Source organism: Pavona decussata, unplaced genomic scaffold (genome assembly GCF_977016875.1).
Source record: "Pavona decussata unplaced genomic scaffold, jaPavDecu1.1 SCAFFOLD_386, whole genome shotgun sequence".
NCBI classification, from domain to species: domain Eukaryota; kingdom Metazoa; phylum Cnidaria; class Anthozoa; order Scleractinia; family Agariciidae; genus Pavona; species Pavona decussata.
This window is the reverse complement of record NW_028145758.1, coordinates 3702177-3725969: the sequence shown is the minus strand read 5'-3', so window position 1 is coordinate 3725969 and position 23793 is coordinate 3702177. Positions and strand designations below refer to the sequence as shown.

General features: G+C 36.9%; 1 protein-coding gene across 1 annotated transcript in view; it reads left to right on the top strand.

Annotated features, from left to right (window-relative positions):
* The first annotated feature begins 243 nt into the window (after window positions 1-243).
* LOC146451741 (transmembrane protein 131-like) overlaps window positions 244-23793 on the top strand; it is a 29177-nt gene continuing 5627 nt past the window's right edge. The window contains exons 1-29 of the mRNA XM_085098718.1: window positions 244-419; window positions 586-638; window positions 968-993; window positions 1939-1998; window positions 4825-4948; window positions 6330-6443; window positions 6970-7092; window positions 7943-8023; window positions 9024-9177; window positions 10702-10758; window positions 11462-11523; window positions 11766-11813; window positions 12362-12419; window positions 12517-12625; window positions 12937-13090; window positions 13234-13404; window positions 14042-14146; window positions 14630-14782; window positions 15168-15272; window positions 15788-15874; window positions 16132-16281; window positions 17571-17637; window positions 18079-18193; window positions 19266-19505; window positions 20235-20298; window positions 20770-20927; window positions 21405-21544; window positions 22163-22358; window positions 22932-23270. Of these exons, the coding sequence (XP_084954844.1) occupies window positions 317-419; window positions 586-638; window positions 968-993; window positions 1939-1998; window positions 4825-4948; window positions 6330-6443; window positions 6970-7092; window positions 7943-8023; window positions 9024-9177; window positions 10702-10758; window positions 11462-11523; window positions 11766-11813; window positions 12362-12419; window positions 12517-12625; window positions 12937-13090; window positions 13234-13404; window positions 14042-14146; window positions 14630-14782; window positions 15168-15272; window positions 15788-15874; window positions 16132-16281; window positions 17571-17637; window positions 18079-18193; window positions 19266-19505; window positions 20235-20298; window positions 20770-20927; window positions 21405-21544; window positions 22163-22358; window positions 22932-23270 (3416 nt within the window). The 5' untranslated portion in view covers window positions 244-316. The remainder of the gene's footprint in view (window positions 420-585; window positions 639-967; window positions 994-1938; window positions 1999-4824; window positions 4949-6329; window positions 6444-6969; window positions 7093-7942; window positions 8024-9023; window positions 9178-10701; window positions 10759-11461; window positions 11524-11765; window positions 11814-12361; window positions 12420-12516; window positions 12626-12936; window positions 13091-13233; window positions 13405-14041; window positions 14147-14629; window positions 14783-15167; window positions 15273-15787; window positions 15875-16131; window positions 16282-17570; window positions 17638-18078; window positions 18194-19265; window positions 19506-20234; window positions 20299-20769; window positions 20928-21404; window positions 21545-22162; window positions 22359-22931; window positions 23271-23793) is intronic.

The window sequence follows — 23793 nt, the reverse complement described above, 5'->3', positions numbered from 1 at the left end:
CCAACATCGTTTGTTCACGAATATTTTCGCCTTAGCGTCGGCCCTAGTGTCTTCTGACCCTTCCGCTTGTAGTAATTGTCGTCGAGAGCATAGAAATTGTATGACATGACCCCAGGGGAGCTGAACTGTTCAATAAGAACTTTCCACGTAGTCTTTTGTATAAATTCGGAAAAGCGGTAAATTATTTATGGAAATATATTTCACTGTGGTCACGTGATTCCACGAGCACCTGTACCAAATCCCATGAGGCCAATTTGCGCAAGTTTGGTTTGTGTATGAGAATTCCACGAAAAAGTTAGGACTTCGAACCACAGGCATGGCCGGAGCACTTGGAGTTATTTTATTCGCTTATATTTGCCTAGTTTTTCTAGTTACACATAGGATATGTATGATGCAGTGCAATCCTATGTCCAGGCCTGGTAAGAGTCGCCAAAATGGAAGATTAAAGGCAGTGTTGTTGTTTGTACCGCGCGATTGTTCTCCCCGATCGATCGTGGCAACGGCGGAGATGTACAAGTTTATGACCAATTTATATTTAGTGTTTGTGGTCTCGAACCCTAATTCGTGTATTTTGAACATTTGTAGGTGTATACCAAGGTGATATGGGCGATATGCGGTTCTCTGGGAGCCACGTACAGGTAAGAATTCGCTGTCAAAGTTGAAAGGTGTGTTGCGTTAGGTTGAGTTGTTTTGCTTTATAATGCAAAGAACTACGAGAAAACGCGGAAAGCTGGTGTTATAATTCCTAGTTACGTCCAGTCACAAGGAAATTCATCTCAGCCGGATGCCAAGATAACTTATTGCTAGTTATTTGCGTGGAGTTTTGGGCTTGTTAACTGTAGGTAAACTGCAGGTTACTCCAAGGATATATGTTTGATGATGGTGCACTCATGTTCATAGTCTGTCAAAATGTATATGGTCGTGGTTTTCGTTTGATAACCCAATGTTATTTTGTGATTTTTCTCAGGCTGATGGTTCACATCACAGTAGAAGGTAATAAAACGTATTTAAATAGGGTTTGCAGTTTGAAAGATAGGAAAACCACGATTACCAGATCGATCGCTAGAACCAACACCCCCATCTACTGTCTAAACGTTTCATCGCCCACGTAACACGAGGCTTTTCTGCTAGATCAGTTTGCTTATTGTTCAAGTGTTTAACTAAGTTGTAGAGATGTTTACTAGTTTTATTAAATCCGCGTTCTTTTCTTTATCCTCTACAATTTTTCTGTGGCTTCATAATCGTGCAGTTGCTTTGGCATGTTCTTGTCTTGCCATAACAATATTTTTATCACGGTCGTAACCGTCCGTATATTTACCGTGTCATTGGTATATTCTGTGCTTGCTTCCAAATCAGTTTAAACAGTGAGAAATTTACCACAAAATTCATCAGAACTGTCATAGGACGGTTTTACGCCATAATTGTGGGACTTGTGTAATTCGAGTCTTGACTTGAATTAACTTTATTTCTGTGTAATGTTGGGGGGTGGTGATTTTATGTTGTATTGATCTGCCATTCTGTCTACTGTCACAGACCAATTTTTCTGAAAATTTGTCCCTTACTTTATATTTGAGCAACTCATTTGACGTGCGTGAATGCATAGACGGTAATTTAGGTGTTTTTAAGTGCCTTAAAATTGGATAGTAATCGACACAAATAGCGAAAGTGATTGTCAAATCTTGAGGTGAAATCCTTATTTATCTCAATTTCGCAAACAATATGTGACAGTTTTGTTGTATTTTTTCTTTGGCTGTTTGAGCTGTTTTGACTTTTAAGCACGTTTAGGGTTTTTAAGTTAGTTTTTGTTTTCTCAATCTTTGCAATTTGTCAAACAGAGATCACTTTAACTCTCAGCTTCCTCAGGATAGCGTAAATAATTATTATGTTTTGACTAGGAAAACTAATATTTATTTTGCTTTTTTTTTTTTTTTTTTTCAGAGAACAACCCAATATTAGACATATTCGTTTTGAGCCGTCCTATTTAGATTTCTACGAACAGTAAGTTTAATATTTATTGTATTTTCATCTTTAAAAACGAATGCGCAACGTGTTGACACAGAATTGTAGCTCACTTTGGTCCTGTGACAAATCTATGACATCACATGTTTGACAGCCTACGACTTGTGCTAGGTGTATGATGCATTTTGAACAATTTCAAATTCAAGACTAAAAGAAAGATCATACAGTATTATATGTTCTTAACTGTTGTTCAAGTTTTACCTTTTTTTGTCTCCTTGTAATTGATTCATAACAAAACATGCCTTATGCATTAACTAACTAAACCATTGTATTTGATGTTACATGTATATTAGTTCAGATCCACTTTTGTCCTGATATATGCATAATGGGAGAACTGTTGGGTGTCGATAAAAAATGAAACCATGTGATTGTCATTTAAAAATGGTATCCAAAGTGCACTGCTTGATGATACAGTCAAACCTGTATTAGGCAGACACCTGTATTGAATTCTTGCTAGTAAAAATAATATCCATCTTTTTCTGGAAAATTCCACATCTCTGATCCGTACAATAATATTGTACTTTAAGGATCCAATGTGTGGACCACTTTACTGGAGCAAAATGAAACAATTTAACAAAAAAACATCTTGCGTTGACAGCAGTAGTTCAGAATGAAGTCCAACATGTGACTGAAAGCACATGTTTATGAAGACACACAGCATGATCTAGTGATAAATGGGATTTAAAATTGCAACAATTATTACAAATCTCTGAAAATTGGTTTAATCAAGAGTCCCTGTCTTATTTGCACAGACAAATTACAGTTACACAGGACTGTAGTACACAGTCTTCATGCAGTTTGTTTGGGGCAAGGCTAGGACAAAACATGGAGCCCCCTTTTGGACCTGGTCCGTGGACTGGTACTAAGACCCCATCCACACGTATCCGGATATTTTTGAATCCAGAACTTTTTTTTCCGGATACGGCTATCGTCCACACGCATCTGGTGAATTCGCAAGCAAATCCGGAAATTTTTTAATCCTCTCTCCAGAGTGGAAATTTTTGAATCCGATAACATTGTTGCGGATTCAAAAATATCCGGATACGTGTGGATGGGGTCTAATATACAGCCAGTCTATGAACCCAGTCCAAAGACCCTGTATTTTCTTACAACAAAGAAAGGATACAATATACACTTAATGTATGGTCCGGAGGGAACAGTTGGTCTTGTTTTCCTGAGACAAAACTAACTAGTTTCTCAAGAGACCATACATTAAGTGCTTTGTTATATATTTAGACTTTCCCTTCAACAATCACAGCAAAACAAACAAACAAACAAAAAAACTGAGAGGGCAACAACTGAGGAATTGTATCCTGGTCGGGATACATTTGTATTTGATCAGGGGCTTGTGACCAAGAATCAACCAATCACAGTGCTTGGTTTGTCTAGTGAAAGTCTAGGTATATAACAATAACAACAACAACAACAACAACAACAATTTATTGACAAATTCAGATGATATAAGGGGCTTGTCCCGCAAGTAAGGTTTATAAACTCACATATGTTAAGCTTACTTATGTAGCGGTGTATATGCAGTACAAGTTGTATGGGAAACTTCAGCGTTGAAATAGTTTAAAACTCGCACCTTCATGCCACTTACCTGCAAAAGAATGTACTTGGACATTTCCATCTTTGCGTTGCTTCATGTATTGAAAGGAATAGTGCGAGTTAAGTTTAATTGTATTGCATGTTAAGCAAATAACTTAAGACATAATCCGAAATAATTATTTCATTCACTTGAACATTCAATTCACAGGAGTTTGCTCACAGAACACTTTGATTTTTTTTGGTGTGGTAAGAAAAAAAGAAGTCCATGGGCTGGGTCCATAGACTGGGTCCATATGAGTGGTCCATGGACCCAGTCCAAAGAGGGGGAGCCCAGGGTTTATAAGCACCAGTTTTCAGTATGTTCTCTTATTGAAAACATTGGTTGAGATGTTAAAAGCATCATGTCAATTTGCCCAGTGGCTGGCCCTTAATGAATCCCTTGGATAGCAAGGTTTCATTCACCAAATATTCCACAGACTTAATTACAGGGTTAATTGAAAAAAGGTCATGACATACATTTTTAATTGTTAATTTATTTTTTTGGGGGCGGGGACGGAGGTGTGGGTGGGGTTTTCTGCTGGGTGAGCACAAGTATTTATGACCAACCAAAGGAGCAACATGTTATTTTTAAGTTTAAGTTGTTTTGGTACAATTGTACTTTTCCTTTTGTAAATTACCATTTTGACACCTTGAAAGAAGCTTCAAGGTAGCCATTGTTATTCAACTTATGCCAGCACTGTACATGTTCCAATTTGTGTTGGTTTCTATTCATTTTTCACTTGTATGTCTGAGACCCTATTCTGAGTTATACACTTGTAAGCCTTTTGACTGGCAAAGATTGCGGGGCTTGGTTTGATCAAGAATCATTTCCCTAGTTAAAAATACAGGTTTAGCAATTCAAAGTGAAATAGATGTAGTCCATATTTTAATTAGTGTGTGCACTGCACTGTGTCCAAGCACATTAATTAGAACTTATCGAATATTAAGAGACACAGCCAGACAGTGTGCAGTAGTTACCGACTGTCATCTCCAACATGCAGGTATAAAATTAATGCCAGTTAGCCTGCAAGACATGCTGTCTTCAATCAGACTTTTTTTCTGGTGTTTTTCAGTGACAAAACTGGGGACATGTCTGACAGAAGTAGATCTGTGCATGTACATACTAGTAATTATCATTCTTATCAGTGGATATAAACCATTTCATGTTACTTAATTTAGAACAGAAGCTGACCAGTAATATTTGATTTATATTTTTAGATCTGTGGGTATGCCAAGCATACGGAAAGTGTCCATTATAAACCCACACACAGAGCAAAATCTACAGCTGCAATCAGTGTCTGGTAGCACTGCACATTTCCATGCTTCGTTTTTTCAATCAAAAGTAAGTGCGCAATGTACAATGTACAATGTACAATGTACAATATTAATGTAGATAACATTTGCAGTTAATTGCTGCTGTATGCAAATTTGCATATCCATTTGCAAGTCTGGGTATTGTTGTTTTAGATAGAGGTGACAAATTTCAGTTCATGAAATTTTTTTTATGTCACAATGTCTGGAGGTTTAACAGTACTAGCCCTAAAGTTGTACCTGTGCAATTTTGCTTGATTTGGATATAAGTGTAACAACTATGCAAATTTTAGTGAACATCTGAATTATTTTTGGCTGGTACTAAAGTTGCACAGTTTCAAACTACATTGGCACTGTGTAGTGATAGTTGAGTTTCGTTAGTCAATTTCAACCTTTTTGATTGAAGTGTGAGTACAACTGTTCAAATAAAATTACAATCTCAGAGCACTTTGTCCATTGTTATTGGTTTTTGCCCATTGTCACATACGTGATAATGAAGTCAGCAGGAACACTGTAATGGTCATGACACTTTATCTGTGTTAATTTACAGAGTTAGGAGATAATCCTGTCCTCGTTTAAGTAAATTTCGTAAAAGAAGAAAAACCTTGTCTGTGTTTAATCCAAAATGTCTTTAAAACATCAAGGTTGTTTTGTACAGCCATGTAATTTTCTAATATTATTTGGATCCACTTGAATAAAGATTACATTACTTTCCAGCTTTGGAAAAGCCATTGAATTACATTACACTCTCAATATTATATTGTACTAAATATGAAACTAAGAAAGTTGTGTTTTTTTATGCAAAGTACATAGTACTGGCCAAGGGCAAAATGAATTTAACATGAGTAGTGTATTGTTGATGAGCTGAAGTGTAGACCTGAGGGTTTTCATTTGCTTTTTACTGCAAAAATTGACAAAAATAGCAGGGCTGTTGTTTGTTGTTACAGTATCGTTAATGGGTTAAAATGTTTTTTTTTTGCTGTATATATTGGTACTAGTTAGAGTGGTTAAATCGTAAGGTGCTTTGCATTTTTCGTAACTGGCTGCTTGGTTTAGTCAATTTGGTAATCAGAATGCATCAGTATGAAGGATGTGTTATATGCCAGTCCTTCATATTCCTTCAAAATGGCTCATGCAGTTTTCAGAATGTGCCATTTTGAAAATGCCTAGAACTAGCCCTTCCAAAATTAATGGAGTAATCTACATGTACTTATAAACTTGACTGTAGACTACACTGGCTAGACAATCCTGACAGATAGAAAGCAACCTTAAACAACCCCTGTCAGAATTATTTATATGGTGCCCTTTAGAATATGAGCTGGAAAAAGTATTACTGATAGGAATAGAGACTTGTATAATAAGATAATCAGATTAATTAAAAGTGAGACATGTTTCTTTTCTTTTGTCCACAGGTAGTTCAACCTTTAGGAAATACAACATTTGAAATAGTTTTTCTCGCAAGACTAGTTGGAAATGTAGAAAATACATTATTTATTCACACCTCCAAAGGAGTTTATCCCTATCAGGTATTTATGTCCACCTTGTTTAGAGTACAGTCATATGCTGGTGTAATTATGCATCGTAAGTCCTCAGCAACAAAGTAGCTGGTAGTCTTGACTAGATGTTTAATGTTTCTTATTATTACAATAAATTATTTGATGGTCATTATGTTTATATGGTACCAAAGGAAATGTGCGTGCTACAGTCAAATCCCACCTTGCAGACAGTTCACTATTATGGACACCCACAGAGAGCTCTTAGGAGCCGATGGGTACTGCATGGGAGTGTGCAAACATAGAAAATGTCACCCACGTGAATTGGGCTTAAACTTTCATCTTGGCCTCATCTTTATTCAGTGAAAAATAATTTTAGTAGCTAAGCAATTATTTTCTCATGTCACCAACTTGATAGTGGATTTAACGGAATGGTCCCACAATGAGTTTCCACCTGTTACCGTAGCTCTTCTCTTTCCAATGGAAACTTCTAGTTTAATTTACATCAGTAAGTTTTAGTTCACTCAGTGACATTGGTGTTTATTCATCATTATTTCAGGTGTTTGGAGTGGGGGTACCAAATCCATACAGATTGCGTCCTTTCTTAGGAGCAAGAGTACCCCTAAACTTTAGTTTTTCTACGCTAATTAATATGCATAATCCCTACAGTTCACCTTTGCAGGTAAGTGGCCCTCTGTTATCACAGCACTTTTATTGTTATAGTATTTATTGAAGGGGTGCTTGGAAAATAGCTGTAAGTGACTTCTGATAAACTGTTAGATTCTCCTCCCAAATTACCTTGCATTTCCTTGTAAAAAGTGGGAGAATTTAATGCAAGATCAAGAGTCATTTGGGCCATTTTCAAGTAACCACTTCAATTTCTTGCTTTTATATGTGTGATTTGTTTATGTTGGTTTGCTGGTTTCCATTCAATTTCACCGTGTATCCATAACATTTCCTCCATACAAAATATTTAGGCATTGCTCAGATCCTACTGACTTGCCTGGGAATTAAAGATAACCACGTACAGCTGTAGGGTCTGTTTCTCTTGCTGAAAAATATTTTTATGTACACTTGTAACTTTTGAGAGCAGTGAAACTCAAAATGTAGGACCGAAAAAGAATTAACAGTGAACTACAGCTGTACTGAGTGAACCACTAAGCTACACTGTATAAAATTAGATTTCAAAATTGAGACTAATTGTGGGTTTCAATAGCCCACTTTGAAAATGAGTGATGGCCAGGGTCGAGAGTAACTGCCCAAGTGATTGTGGGATTGTTTGGGGGGACGCAAAAATGCGAAGATAATAGCCAACGTCTCCCCAAACCTTCCCACAATCGCTTGGGCAGCTACTCTCGACCCAGGCCATCACTCTTTTTCAAAGTGGGCTATTATTGATTGATTACTTTATTTATGCATGGTAGAAATTCATCAGTAAATTGTTGCTTACTATGCTTGGTGACAACACGAACTTGTTTGTTGTTGTGTTCAGCATCATTGTCCTTTAATGTCATTGTCTTTACTACATGTAGGTAATAGAAATGTATTCAAGTGGAGGTGATTTGCATCTGGAACTTCCTTCTGGCTTGGAAGAAGCACCGCAAAAGCACTGGGTATGTTACCTAGTCCTTGCCTGTTTACTGTTTTGTTGAAGTCTAAAATAGCCTACACTGTAGATGTTAGTACTGTACAGTTTTTGAAAAGTACCTATATGTATTGGCCTCTCATCCCAAAACAAATAATGTGCATTGAAGCAATTCTAGCAAGCAAAACTCAAAAATTACTAAAATCATCACATTTCTTTTTCATCAAGCTAGTCTTTTGCGGCACTGTCGTAAGTTACCCAATAACCAATTATTACTAACATGTACATTGGGCAACTACATGGAAGCTGGCCAACAACTCGTTGTTTAAAATTGATGAAAGGAAAACACTTGTGAGAGGCTATCTTTGTTGAATTGACTACAGGATCTCCCTAATGTTGAACCAGCTGCATCAAAACTTATCACAGCACAGGTTTCATTTAATCATTCTTAATTTGCCTGCTACACTTCATGCAAAACTGGAATTTAATTGGATGTTCCAAGGAATTGAAAAATCAATAGCTGCTTTCACACATCTACTTCAGAAAACCTGTTTTATTAACCCTTGTACCACTTTGCATTTTTGTCATTGAAGTACCCTGGATACCAGTCATTTTGTTGATAACAAGTTTTTAGTTGAACAGGATGTATGTAAATGTTCAAATGAAGCTGTGACACATGACAGATATCAAAATCAACAAACCAGTTAGGCTGTACATCAACCAACAGAAGAATCTTATGACAAACACAATTATACTGGTAGAATTATCTGAAAACGTCATTTCACAACTCTTCTATCATTGCATAGAAATTGTCTTAAAATAGTTAAGTCACAGTTAAACAAATATTGTGTCCTTGGCCAATTTATTATATCTCTCAGATATAATAAATATCTTACTAACCTCTTTTTCTCAGTCTGTACTGTAAGTTACAGATCCTTGCTTTTTTCCATTGATTTATGGCCCAAGCGTGAAGTGCACGGGAAAAAACTCAGTCTCTAACTGATTGTCATAAATGTGTTTTTTCACAGGAGATTCCACCTTATGAAACTAAAGCACTCATGCGAGTAAGCTTTGTTGGCCGAGTAGCATCAAATCACACAGCTTTCATTCGCATCAAAGCTAGCCAGCCAGCACCTAACCAGGAGCTGCTTATTTTACCAGTTGAAGTGGAAGTAACAGCAGGTAAAAAAAGAGATCAACATCTGATTATTGAACAATACAACTATTAATTAATAAAGCAACTTGTGGAAAGTGTCAGAACTACATGTAACATTCTGATTACAGCCCAAGTGTGTTCGACAAATAAAATTATTTCACAAATTAGCATATTGTTAATTATTAACCTAATGTGCAGTAAAAATAGATAACTTACTGGGTCAAAGAAACAGCACTCCTTTGGTCTAGAATAGCTAGAATTTCTAATTGTCGGATAAAATACCCCAGCTGCGAATTAAAGATTACTCGAAAAACAAACCTGAAGGTAATTTGGAAAATTTGATGAAATTTGATCCTCGCACCACATGGCAGTAATTTGATCTGCTCTCGAGAAGACGTGTTTGTTTACGCAAGATTAGGCAGCCATCACGTTTCATCAATGAAAATAGAAAGAAAAACAGGCAATAAAGCTTTCCTAAATGAAAAATTTATTAAAATTAGTCTTTGTATTGGTCTTAGAAGAAAACGCGTATAATTTTTGCCGCGAGGCGACCGACTCGCAAGCGATTTGAAGCAATTTGAGTCAATTTTGAAGTGAATTTATCGACCGGTGCGGAGCACGTTTTTCAAAACTTTTGCAAAAACTGTTCGGAATACGAAGAATCGATCAATTAGAATAGTATTTCAGTACAAATTCACAATAAAACCTGTAATTCTTTGTGAGTTGTATTGCGAGAAACATTCGAACATCACCAAGAAAGTCCATGGCGAAAATAATTATTTGAGACGTCTGCCAGTTCGTCGCCTCGGTAAAACTAGAAATTTTCCTTGAAGCATAATTTCTCCGCCGTTAATGCTTGGATTTCTGCTGTTGAAACTGTCGAGTATTCCTTAAAAGTTCCTCTTTCGATTTACGGTTTCGAAAAGTTGTGTTTTCCTTCCAAAAATGCGAAATTGGCGTCTTGAACATTTAAGCCTGAAGCGCGCGGCCCGCCATGATGGCTGAAATCGGATATTTTTCGGAAGACAAAAACCTTTTTGTGTCTAGACTCACCTTAGACCTAAAAATATATGCGCAGTCGGTGGATTCTGATTGGTCAGTCTTTTCCAACAATAGAGGACAAAATTATCCCTTCTAGGGGAGGTAGAAACCCTTGCGCGTGCGTGCAAGGATTCGCGGCCGGTTTTGGCCGGTTGGCCGTTAATGGGTTATTAAGTGCTAATACGTTTAAGGCACTGTTTTAGTGAAAATTCTGAGCTGGTTGCTCAACCAAGTTGAGTCAAGCTTTATTTAAACTGGTACAAATTTTTATACAAACTTTAAGATGCTCCTTCATTGTGCTGTTATTTGCATGTGCAATGTTCAATGGCAATTTTTGATACTCTTGGCAACCTTCAAGTTACCGTAACTAACATTTTAGTTGCCATGGTGCTAAAAAAAGGCTCGCAGTTTGAAGAAACAAATGCATAGGGTAACTTCTCATCCTGGATTAATATTTTTATTTTAAGAATAACCTAGTGGACTTATTTCTGTTTTGTTTTACCCTGCAGCTCCTGGGCTGTTTTCCTCCCTGGACATGCTAGACTTTGGAACTCTTAGAACAATGGGTAAGTGAGTGTCATAATAATGGAATGACCGTCTTTGAGAACTGCCCTTACCTGAGCATCAGGAGCTCACTTTTATCCTGAATTAAAAAGGGACTGTTGTCTAATTAATTAATATTAAAGAGACAGTGTAACCTATTTTTAGTTTTCCTTTGAATAGCCAGAAAAGATATTTGTATCGGTGGATCATTAAAATAATGGTTCAGTTTTGTTAACAATAACAAAACTAGTGCACAGAAACTAGACAGTATAAATTATCTTTGCTGCGGATGGTTAGGATGCAAATCATTCGCAACTTGAAAAAATTGGAGAACTTTTTCAAGTTCTTCCTGGGTATTTATGGAGAAATCACAAAAAAAACTTATTATGGTATATTCCTCCTCAGTGAAATCACGTAATATTTTTCCCCTGGTGTTGTGAGAGTAATTTCGTGGTAGAGAAGAGGTTCTTAGTCAAATATTTGTGCAGTTTGAACCAAAGTACAGACAAATCTCTGTGACAGTGTCCCTTTGTTGTTAAATACTGTAAGATCTTACTGGCATGCTGCCCCATGAAATGGTTAAAATTCCATGCTTTTTTAATTTTGGTGAAAAAAGTTGGCTTTTTATGAGATACAGGTGTATTTGTGGTTGTGTTATTATTGAAGTAAGTGTGTAATGTATGCACCATTCTATCTAATGAATGTACATTGTATTTCTCTTAACAGACGAACCCAAAAGTATTGGGTTATATCTTCTCAATGCAGGCCACAAACAAGTACATATTTCCGTAAGTATTTTTTTTCTATCTTTTCTAAGTGACTACTTTTCAAGTTTATCAGTTACAATGTTAATTGTAAATTTAACACAAACTAATAAATTATTTATGTTACAACAAATCCTAAAGTGTAAACATCTCCTATTAATCAGTTACGATAGACATAACACTACTGTTAAGTCATTTCACACACACAGAAATTGTTTGTAGTACCTGTATAACGGTCTCAATGTTTACTTTACGTCATGTTGTAGGCAATATCCGTGGAGCCACCAAACAGTGCCCTGTCCATTAGTTTCACAGTAAGTAGTATAACTATCACTTTCAACAGCATTTTGATCCTTAATACAGACCTCTAAGTTTGTAGATTAGTGTGTCAGCATGAGGTTGACTATGATCAATTGAAGGGGTGCCTGGAAAAAGCCCTAAGTGACTTCTGATAAATTGCCAGATTTGAAATTGCCTTGTATTTGTTTGAAACAAAAGGAGAGGTGAACCTTACATCAAAAGTCACTTCCGTGCATCCCTCCGATTTGTGACTGTTAAAACTTATTAAAAGTGGGCCATCTTACACCAGCCTTGTTCTAATGTTTCCATTAGCAAGCATCATGGAGGGAAAAGGTTATGGTTACCTGATTTGAAATGTGATTAGCCTGCAAATGCAGCTTGCTCCTGGGTGCTAGATGCATTTGCACAGCATGTGTGAACTGTGAACATTCTTAGTGACTGGTAGCGATGGGAGCTGGCTGTATCCACAGCTGGCATACTTGTGCCTATTGCTGATTTCAATTGAAAGGTTCCTCACCTCAGTGTGATCACTTTAATGATGTTTCTTTTGTTTGCTTCTTAGCCCATACTCTTAAAGCCAGGGTCAAAGTACATCAAAATAGCAACAGCCACTTATTCTGGTGAGAATGTAGTTCATTTTGGTGCTTTTCCTTTTGAGTGTTAGCAAGCCTCCCTTGTAGTGAATTTTACTCATGAATGTTGTGTTGTCTCTTTTAGCATTCCATGTGAAAAGAAGCAGACAAGCAAATGGAAAAGTATTGATAAAGACCAACAGTAAAATTACTCCCAGAGTAGAAATTCCATATCAGGTGAACATCCTCCAAGGGTGAGTGAAAGGGGAAGTACTTTAGACCAGTACATCCTTACAATTGTAGCAGGGTTAAAGCAAGTAGTTAAACAAGTTTTTTTTTTACTTTTTGGCTTGTTTTGAAATGTGACCAGCAAACCATTCTATGAATAAATTTGCATAACTTTATCCATATGCATTCCTCACTCCCTGCTTCATTATACCAATGGATGTAAATTTTTGTAATATTATTGCATTTTTGCATGCAGGCCAAGTGAATTTTTGGCCCTTTTTTTAATGTTTTTTCCTAACACTAACTATGGTATTATTTCATTTTATTTTGATTGCAGGACAATAGCATATTCTGTTAGCAAGACAAGATTCTTTGTAGGAAAGCCGCCATTTGTTCCAGTCACAAGGGAACTTCCTATCACAAACACATTTAGCTTCACAATGATAATTTATGATGCAGTCTTTCCTCCTGAGGTGGAAAATGTATTTTCTGTAAGTACTTATTTCTTCTTCCAGAGTTATGACTTGTACTAATAATTTATTAAAGCTAATATTATTTCCTAGATTAATATTTATTGCACTGTTGTATGATTACTTGTGTGATTGATCACTGTTGTTTTTGATTTGTTTGACAGATTGTAAATTTTACCAAACCTGCCAGGATACCTCCTCAGAGTACAGTTACACCTTTCTATGTACAGTTCCTGGCCAATAGCTCTGATATGGCATTCTCCACAATTCTTAGAGTGTACACAAATGCTTCTATTTTTACTGTACCAATCCACTGCTTTGATGGAAAGCTGAAGGTTAGCATTGTGCCATTGTTGATCTCTCCCTCTTCAGAAAATACATTTATGCACATACATGCATCGTAAGCACAGACTATCTTTGCTAAGGATCTTTGGGTCCCTGGGCAGATTTACACCCCTCCTACACTCCACCTTGAAAAATATACATGAGCCCTTTTACATCTTATTGTGATCTGTTTTGCTGTGCATGTATGTAAAGTAATGAATGTTAAAATGTTTTATCAACAATTGGTAACAGAAGGTAATTTGGCCACTGTAAAGATATTCAAGTGCTAAGTACATAGCTGGGCTTTACCCATGTGTGTTTTAATTAGCAGGGGTTCATTCTGCATAGGAGCTACTTGAATAAATAATGGAACAAGTTGTTGAGCTTTCACACACCTCCCTTTGACACTGACACCATCAATCATGGGGAGAAACTGGTACTAAAATAAGGTGCCTTGATCATCATTCTCTATGACTAACCATTGTACTGTATTTCCAGTCTCAATTTTTGTTTCGAAGTTTGGGTGTGAATTTCAAGAACTCATGACACAGGGACACATCCCCTGAAGTTAATCTAGCAGCTTATTATGTTAGACAGTCTGTTGTTGCAAGCAGGTCTTGATGGTTTTTTTTTTTTTTTTTTCATCAGTATGCTGTAGACGGGTTAGAGGAAGATGTGGTTGATTATGGCACAGTGGGAACAGGGGAAAATAGAACAAAAATTCTCAAAATCTTCAACAATAATCCTATAGAGGTATGCATTCATGAAAAAAACCAAATTACATTTTTATACATGTAGTTTACAACTAATAACATGCTTTTACTTTGCATGTAGGCTACTGATTAGCTAGCTCACTCATTTTACTGTCAAATCTTGCTGCATGTCTCCCTGTAGCTTCACGGACAGAGTGTCTGACTGCTGTATGAAGGAAGGGCCAGTTTGACTCCTCTCAGGGTCTTGCAACTAAAATAATACAGTTGAAAGAGTTGTTGTTGTTCTTACAGACACCTCTATAATGTGGACACCTCTCTATTACAGACAGTTCACTTGGTCCCCGAGAGACTGAAATCCATATAAAGCCTACCTCTCTAAAACGGACGCTTCTATAATACGGACACTTATTCCTGTCCCCTTGGTGTCTGTAATAAAGAGGTTCGACTGTACCTGCATTTTACATGGTCATCCTAAATTGTGGCCTTGTGACAATTAATTGAGTGGCATCTGTTTCTTTCACAGGTCACTATTTACAGAATAGAATGTAATCTTCAGTTTGCAAGAATTAGGCTATTAGAAAGTAAATCTAATAATGAAAGCAAGCAGTCTAAAGGGACTCACACCCCATCCAGTTCAACTGATCAACCAGTAGATGGTCAGGCAGCCGAAAGTAAGGTAAGATTTTCATTTCTAAACCAGTGAGCATCAAATATCAAATGCCCTGAAATGTTTCAGTGGAGTGTTTATTGCCACTTTCCCCTGAACAAAGTATTGTTTTATTGTTGACAATCAAAATTCTAATTACTTCTATTATGCATTACAATTTTTATACGTAATATTGCAACTTTTTTGGATGTTTTACTTGTGCATTTGTAGACATCCTCCATCGATTTTCCCAATCAACAATTAAATATTTGTATCTGAAAATTTTCAAACCTAAAGAATTACATCTTTCTTTGTATTATTGATACAATTAATGATTAATTTTCCTTGAAAAACCCAGTCAAGACATAGTTCAATTTGTATTTGATATTATTTATTTTGTTATGATTTAATTTAGGTGTCCATCAAACCTGGTTACACAACATATTTTAGTGTAGAGGTTTCTGTTCCGAAAATAGAGGGTCAATATATTGGTGAAATAGAGATGGAGACTGATTATGAGGTGAGTAGTATAGTCAACTGAACAATATTTTTATTATTTAGACACAAACCATTTTTTAAAGAAAGTTTGAATTGAAGCTTAACTGGAATACCCATGGGGTTGGGATGGTTCAAATAAATATAACCCTCCGTGTGTATGTTGTGGTTCAAAATTTTCAAACCAGTTTGATTTTTAGTTTCCTTTGCCTCAGTATACTTTACTTAATAGAATAACAGAATACAGAATACTTAATAATAGTTTAGAATACTAAATGAAAATGAAACTGGTTTGAAAATTTTTAAACCTCAACAGGTACACCTTAATTACACGCTGTAGGGAGATTTAGTGAGGATAAAAATTAAAGTTAAGTTAAGTTTGACATTCTGGGAAGCATGCCACCGTGTACAGTTTTTGGTGTAGTTCACTGTGGAACAAAATAATTAATGCATGGAGAATGTTACCTTCTTGTAAAAACGACCAGTAGTCTCATTGCATGCATGGCTCAACCTTAGTTAAGTTTTACCTTTACTTTGCAGACCCTCCATATTCCTCTTCATTTAAAGTCAATGGATGGAAAAATAGTTTCCTCTCCAACTTCAATTATTTTCCAACCTGGTTTTCCGGTAAGTGGAAAGCTTATACATGTAAATAGTGATTGTAGTATACTGTATACAACAGACTACTAGTTTAAGATTCACAGAACACTGTGAAATATTAATATGATCTCTGGTGTATGGAATACTGTACAAGAAACAGCTGCTTGCCAGCATTATCACATATTGTTGTTATCATTGAAACTTTGTCCCTGTAAAATTGATGCAATTAGCTTAATTCAGCCTTTTAGTCAACTATGGTAACCATGTGTTTTTATTAATTTCAGGGTCAGATTGTGAACTGCAGCCTGACGCTACTTAGTTCCTTTTCTAATACACTGAGGCTTGTGTCAGTCAAACCTTATCCTTTAGATGATAAATTTTCATTTGATCCTGTGAGTTCAGAGGTGCAATTACTTCCCAATCAGAAAGTTCAGGTTTGTGTTTTATTATGAGTTATGGAATTTACCCTTCTGCCCTCTCTGGCCTCACATAATGTGCTGGCAGGCAGCGATTTAGCTCCCCACACACTGCTGGAAATAACAGTCAGTCATTGGGTATTATCTGGCCACATTTCTAAAATATTCTCAACTAATTCTTAAGTTTGCTTGGATGTTACGTCTGTGCAAGAAGATGACCTGGAATTTGTCTTTAAAGACTTGTTAAATGGTCAGTCATTTGCTATAAAAAGCATTCAAAATGCAGTCACACATCACCTCTCCATCTTTAGTTTTTCCCCTTTGTGATGAAGACTTCCTTGTTAAAGATTTAATTTATATTATTATCATTATTATTATTATTAATTTATTATTCCGCTGAACAGTATCACAACTTCTTTAGCTTAAGTTTTGAAAATGGCAATGCGTTTTGAGATTGTTCCATACTGCATTGCAAAACCTTTTAATGTGTTATGGAGGCCAATGGACTGTGTCTTGAATTAAAGTCCAAGATGTCAGATGTCCAAACAACTTTACAATATGGTGTATCAAAAGAAAGATTTTGGAAGGACACATGCCCTGCTAAACAAGAAAAAAATATTTCCTGCATTGCCACATTCTTGGCTTGTTAGTGTATCCCCTTTGTGCTTTTGATGATTCACTTTTAGGAGTTCACGAATTATTTGTTTAATTTTTTTCTATTGTTGCCTGGCCACTCTATTTCTGGCTAAGCTGGACATGTATCCTTCCAAATCTTAAATTTGATTGGACAACCTGTCATACTACCTATTAGTAGAAATATTCTGAGAGGGTTACCCTTGCATTGTCTTGATTTGTACTAAAGTACATGTACAAGAATTGAGTCAATGAAATTCTGTTGGAGGATAGACCATAAGATTATTATTCATCAGGAATAATATTGAAGGGGTGCATGGAAAAAAGCCTTAAGTGATATCTGATCTCATTTCAAATTCTCCTTTGCTCAGAGAAGGAAGAACAAGGCAATTTGCTTGGAGAATTAGGTTGTCTATCGGATATCATTTAGGGCTTTTTTCCACGCACCTCTTCAATATTATGAGAAGTGAATCAAAGTTGCTTGCCTTGAGTAAACTGTATTTATGTGGGAAAAACCTTTTTGTGTACCTTCACCCTGCACACTTCTTTTCTCAATAACTATTGTGTATTGTCTAGTTATAAGACTTAAAGTTAAGGTTCCCACATTTGTTTGTTTAATTAAGCCATGAAGCCCAGTCAGTCTGAGCTCATTTTATTTTATTTTTGATTGTTAGGTTGGACAGTTATATTATGACCCAATGAAAGGCTGTAAAAACCACTGCTATACAGGGATAGAGGAAGGTAAACCACTTAAAGTAACTGGGAATTTTCACCTTTGGAATATTGCTCTTATAGCATAGAGCTGTCAAAATTAATATGAGGAAAATGGCAAAACACTCCTTGGCTTGACCCTGCTACTTTCATGTTAATGGTTACACTTTAAGATGTCAGCCTAAGACTGTAAAGTGAGATTTACCATGTACAGCACAATAAACAGCACCACAGGAAAGTACTGCTCAGTAGCTTTCATTTGAATGGTCACACTTAAGGATTTCAAACAGAGCCTTAAAAGTTAGAACTACCTTGTATGGTAGTATGTTAACACATGTTACCTTATAAAAGTACACCTTAAAAGCTTTTGTTTCTGAACAGTGAGAACATCTATTGATTGCTCATGAAATTGAGATGTAAGAGGGAGTGTTAAATTAGGTAATATTTTCATAAGCACATTTTTGTTTACAGGTGAGAAGTGGCTGTCTAGTTTCTCATTGCCTCCCAATATTGGCGAAATTGATGGTCAGTTCATGGAAAAGAATCAAAAAGTGTTCTCATCCTTAGAACGAGCAGGAAAAAATAAGTGAGTACAAAATGTTGCGAAAAATATACACTGATATAGTTTTTAACCCTTTAAGCCCTTAAAATAAAAAAAGTTAAAGTTGCCCAAGAGCCTAAGTGGCCCACACGTCTGGAACTTAGCCTGGTTTCTGTTGCATGAAGCAACTAGAAGTATTCACCACCGCTCCTCCACCAATCCCTGAAAATGGTCGACATCAAATTTCTCCTTGTAATATCTGTGCTTATTCAACCTCTGAGGTCATGAGAATTAAGGATATGATCACCCAAGATGAATTTTCTTGATGTTTTAAAAACTTCTTCTCAGTCCTTTTATAAGAAAAGTATTGGGACAAAACAGGAGAATTTGTTCTTTGATATAAGAGGTTGAAACTGTGTTTACATCATAAAAGATAGTTTATTTGCTGGCACTAATACCATTCTTTACAAGCCTGCTGTTTGCACATCTAATGCTGATTATGGATTAAGCTTCTTTTTGATTTGTTTGTTTGTTTGTTTGTTTGTTTTTTAACTGCTTTATACCAGATAGCTTTTATGAAGCTACAAGTATGGTATAAACAGGGAACTGCATCACAAATGCAGTACAAAGTATTTTACAGATTTGGCACAAAGCCTATCTGGTATTAACCTATGATTGGACACAATTATTTTAGCGCCATGCTTATTTCCTCTTTTCCGTTTCGTGTTTCCTGCGAGAATAGTTTACCAAGCAAAACAAAAATTGAGGCTGATATCAGGTTAATCTGGAATAGTGTTGCTTGAATTGGCTTGATCACAGGTTATGCTTTGTCGTCATTCCGTCAACGTAGCTACAGATCAGATTCATAATAACTGGAAGAAATCCCAGCCCCCAGCCCTGATCTGTGAAGTCTTTTCACGTTTTAACAATTTTCTTGTTGCGAATGATGTATTATTCTTGAAAGTGCCACAGGCAAACTTGGAAAAAAGAAATCGGAGTGCTCCTATCAGGAGTAACTTTCTGGAATAATACATCATTCTCATTCATTCTCATTCATTGCTTGAAATATACCATCACATTTATTTCAAATTTTCTTGTTCTTTTTTGTATTTTTCAGATTAAATATATCTTTTATAATAGACACAGATGTAGTTAAAGGATTTCAAATCCCAGCTCAAGCTAGCCTTTCATGGCCATCATTTTCATCTGACAAACCTGTCAAGTTTCCTCTGACTCACCTTGGTAACTTCTCAATCAAGTTCTTCATGCTGGAGAACCCTGCAGATGTCCCTGTCGTGGCTCAGATTGTTCCTTTTTCATTGTACCCTCAGGCAGTGTGGGATCTACTAGCTGATAGGTAAGGTTAGCTTGCAAAGTCATTTGCAGACAGAGCTGGAACCAGTAGATTTACTGGGTCAGGTGTTTGACCTGAGGTCCCTCTCTTATCTGGAACATTGAGTAGTTATAATAAATTGATTGGATGACACCTTTTAAGTTGAGGCTATTATTGGTTGAATTAGCAACATTGGTCCAACTCATAGCAGTACATGTAGGTGTTTATTTAAAACCAGTAATTAACTGTTTGTTTCACACAAATGTTAAGGGTGCATTCTTTTGGAACTATTCTAGCTATTCTTATTCCAGTTTAGGTTTAACAGAATACACCTAATTACAATTTCGAAAAGAACGCTCCTAAAATCTGGAAACGGAATACCCATGGCGGAGGTGACCTGAGAACTACTAAATCTGTGCGCAAGCGGCCATGTAGGATTGCCCGCCAAAAGTTCCCTAAAATAACGCGTATTCTGACTATTCCGAGTAAACTGTATTCCTTTCATTCTGTTCATTCTGCTATCGGGAGCAGAATGAAAGGAATGATATTCCGTTCATTCTGAAAACAGAATAGCTCCCAAAAGAACACAAATACCGTCTATTCCGAGTATTCCTATTCCGGAATAGTCCCAAAAGAATGCGCCCTAAGACACAGATTTGCAGATGTGTCTTGAAAAGTGGCAAAAAGATCTATCTCTATCCAAAATTAGATAAAGGGAGATAAGTAATGATTACAATGCTTGTTTATTTTCAGGTTTGATACAGAAGCTTATGGATTTGATCCAGATGAAAGCACTTTCTCAATTCCAACAGAAGAGGTACAGTTTGTTATTCAGTATTGTTCTGATCAGGTGATAAAGGATACAGTTTGCAAAAAAAAAAAAAAAAAGAGACGGACACTAATCATTAGGGTAGAGTCCTAGACTAACAAATAATTGGTGTTAGAAAAACGAAAGGAAATTTCACCATGTTATTTTTGCTTAACAAGATGCTACTTTGGGATCGGGTATCTAGGTTTCTGTTGCAATTAGAAGGTGGGGTTATAATGTTTCAGTTACTTTGATATATATACTAGTCATAGTGGGAAAACACTTAACACCTTGTACTGTGATAGCATTGTACACCAGCTAGCACAGCAAATTAGGATTATGTCGTAGGATTTTGCAACAATGCAGATTTGCAATGTCGGTGATACAGCCGGTTTTTCTACTCCTGGCTCTCGCCAGAGTCACTGGAACTCTCCACAAGCAAAGAAATCTCTAAAACCTTTGTACTTGTTTGTTTTTCAGGGTGACTTTTCTAGTTCATCATCATCCTTATTAAACAGTGCAATAACTCCTGCACCTGGTACATTAGTAACTGTTCTCAAGCCACGCTCTACTGTCAGAATACCTGTGCAATTTCAACCTAGAGATGAACGGCTCAGAACATCTGTAGTGCTTATTAGGTAGGGCTCTAGATTGTGCTGTATTATTTAACTTGCATTGAGTATAAAAAATGAAACAAAGAGAATAGGAGTGCTAGAAGTCATAACAGTGGGATGCTATAAAGTGTTAGAGCTATTTTAGTGTATCAAATTCAAATTCCCCTAAAATTTGGCAAAGCCAGGCCCTAGGCACAAGTTTTCCAGATGATGACTGCCTTATTGAGCTTCTGAAGCTTCAAGTGTTGTTCGCAACTGGTTGTTGATGACTTTTCAATTAAAATTATTTTAACTGATTTGGCAAATTCGGTTCCTGGGCAAAATCAATCTGCTGTGTATAACCAAACCATTGGGATCCAAAGGCTGGGCCTTGTGGAAGAGAGATTCTTAATACAACGTTTGATTAAGAACTTAAGGATGATTGCTTTAAGGATTAGGCAATCACTTACCTTTTCTGAACCTTACAGAACCTTTTTCGTTGATTGAAATGTTTGTTTTCAGGAATAACCTCACAGTTTTAGATGGAATAGTAGTCCAGGGGCAAGGAGCCCGGGGCGAGTTTACTCTTAATGGCAAGAGGCCTGGGTCCCATAGTACCTTACTGTTTGAAATCAAGCCAAGCCAGTTGTCTGATTGCCACAGTAAGTAAACTAAACTGCCAGATTTTTGACAAACTGTTTCTCCGAGGTGAATATTGACCTGTTAAGCCTCCAACACAGTTCATGCAGGGTCTGGACTGATTCTTGAAAACGTATGGAAATAAAAAAAACCCAGTTTTTTCAGACCTGGGAAAAGTATGGAAAATAAAGACAAAGCCTGTAAAGAAAATGGAAATAAAGTATGCAGTTTTTTTTTAACCTCAATTAGTGCTTAAACGCTGAATCACGATAACTGACTCTCTCTACTGTACCTCCCAGACATTACTATTTTGTGTGTGATTTGAATCATCACCTTGAGTCTGGGAGAGAAAATAATGGTTTGGAAAAGTTTGGAAAACGCCTTGATTTTCAGTTTGCATTCCAAAATGTGTACGGACCCTGACTTACACACATCCTTGGGGCTTTATCACAATCATGACGAGTACCCTTGTGTCTTGATTGGCCAGGAAATGATTCAGAAGTGGCCAAACCTCCGACTCTTCAGATAGTCCAGCATAAAGTGCGGGTTTTCTTGGCAAGGTACTGGGAAGTGGGAAGAAAAGAATCAAGAGTGCCGGGAAGTTGATGTTAATCTTTTCTTTTCTTTTGTTTTTTGATTAGAAGCAGCTCCTCGCTCCAGGTCGCTGCCATCATTATCAGTGATGAAGACAGTAACAGCGACCAATCCTGGGCAGCTTGCTATGTTTATCAGCTCGCTTAGTATCAATGGCTACGAATGTGAAGGATATGGCTTCAAAATAATGAACTGCAAATCTTTTATCCTCAAACCAAATACATCCAGGAAAATAGAAATCACGTAAGTTCAACAACAACAACAACAACAACAATTTATTTTACAAATTCAGATTTAAGTTGGTTGTCCCGCAAATAGCCACAAAGCTAGTCGAGGCTGGCCAGTTTTTGATCCGCCATTTTCATCTATTTTGACAAACAATTTCCGGGTAAAAGAAGTGACTAGGCACATCTTTGTTTATTATAACCCCATATGCAGAAGTTTGGATTGATTTGTTAGAAGGCCAGTTATTGATAGCTGAGAGTAAGGAACTGAAAAAATACAAAGCACATGTACTTACTACTTAGCCATCTGATCTCTGACGATGTGCGTATTGTACACTTATTATTTCATCAGGAAAATTCTTTAACTGGTGCATTCAATGTTAATTATCGACGACAATCACATAAATTCAAGGAGAAGCCCAGTTTATTTCAATTAATGCATGTTGTCCTTTGCAAGTTTTTCCCGATAGTGGTCAAAAGAATAAAAGGGTTTTAAGTTGTACGAGCTATTCCTTTCTTCTCTAATCTATATTCAGCGTTAAACAATTCTTTTGACTTCAGGAATAATTTTTCGTGTCATTCCTCCTTTCAGGTTCACACCAGATTTTTCGATGTCTAGAGTTACTCGCAAATTAGAAGTTAAAACCACCCTTGGTCGTGTAATGGAGTTCACGCTAGTGGCGACAATTCCTACTCACCTCCTCCCCCTGTGTTCCTCTGCTTTGGGCCGCAATTCCTGGGAACCAGTCTTACAAGTTGTTGCTGCGGTATTTATGGGCGTGGTCTTCTTAGCTATTGTAGTTGCCGCTTACGCCGAGGCACGCAGGCTCGTGTTTCTCTCGCACCCAGAAGTGCAACTGTTACAGATGAAAGAGGAGGAACGGGGACCAATATTTGACCTAAGTGCGATCGCTGGGGTCAAGAAACACAAGTAAGTTTACCACGAATCAGTATAGCCTCTTATTTTTTCCCAGGGATAGTAGAGCAAGGGGAAGCCACGAGCACGCGCGAACATCGCCTTTCCTTAGGAAACGCGACGCGCGAGAAAGAAGAAAATTATGAGTGCTTTGTTTTCTTCCCCCGTACATCTCGTCTACACACGGAAGGCAATTTTCGCGCGTGGTCGCGTGTTTCCCCCGCCTTACTATCCCAGAGAAAAGACGAAACCACTCGTATTTGAAAGTGTATTGTACTCTGCCTTGTCCTCTTTTTAAAGTCACTAAACAGGGATTAAGATTCTACGGTTTCTTTGTAGACTATTACATTTTGTATGTTGCTTCTTGGAGACAACTGTTTAGGCAGTTTATGATCAAGTCAGTAAACATGTTTGAATTGACTCATTTCAATGCCGTTTTAAAACCTTCAACGTTTTATAACTGGACGAGGCTTTAGTACTATCTGGAGCGTCTTCAAGGGTTACTGACAAACGCTTCAACAGAATTTACAATTTTTGA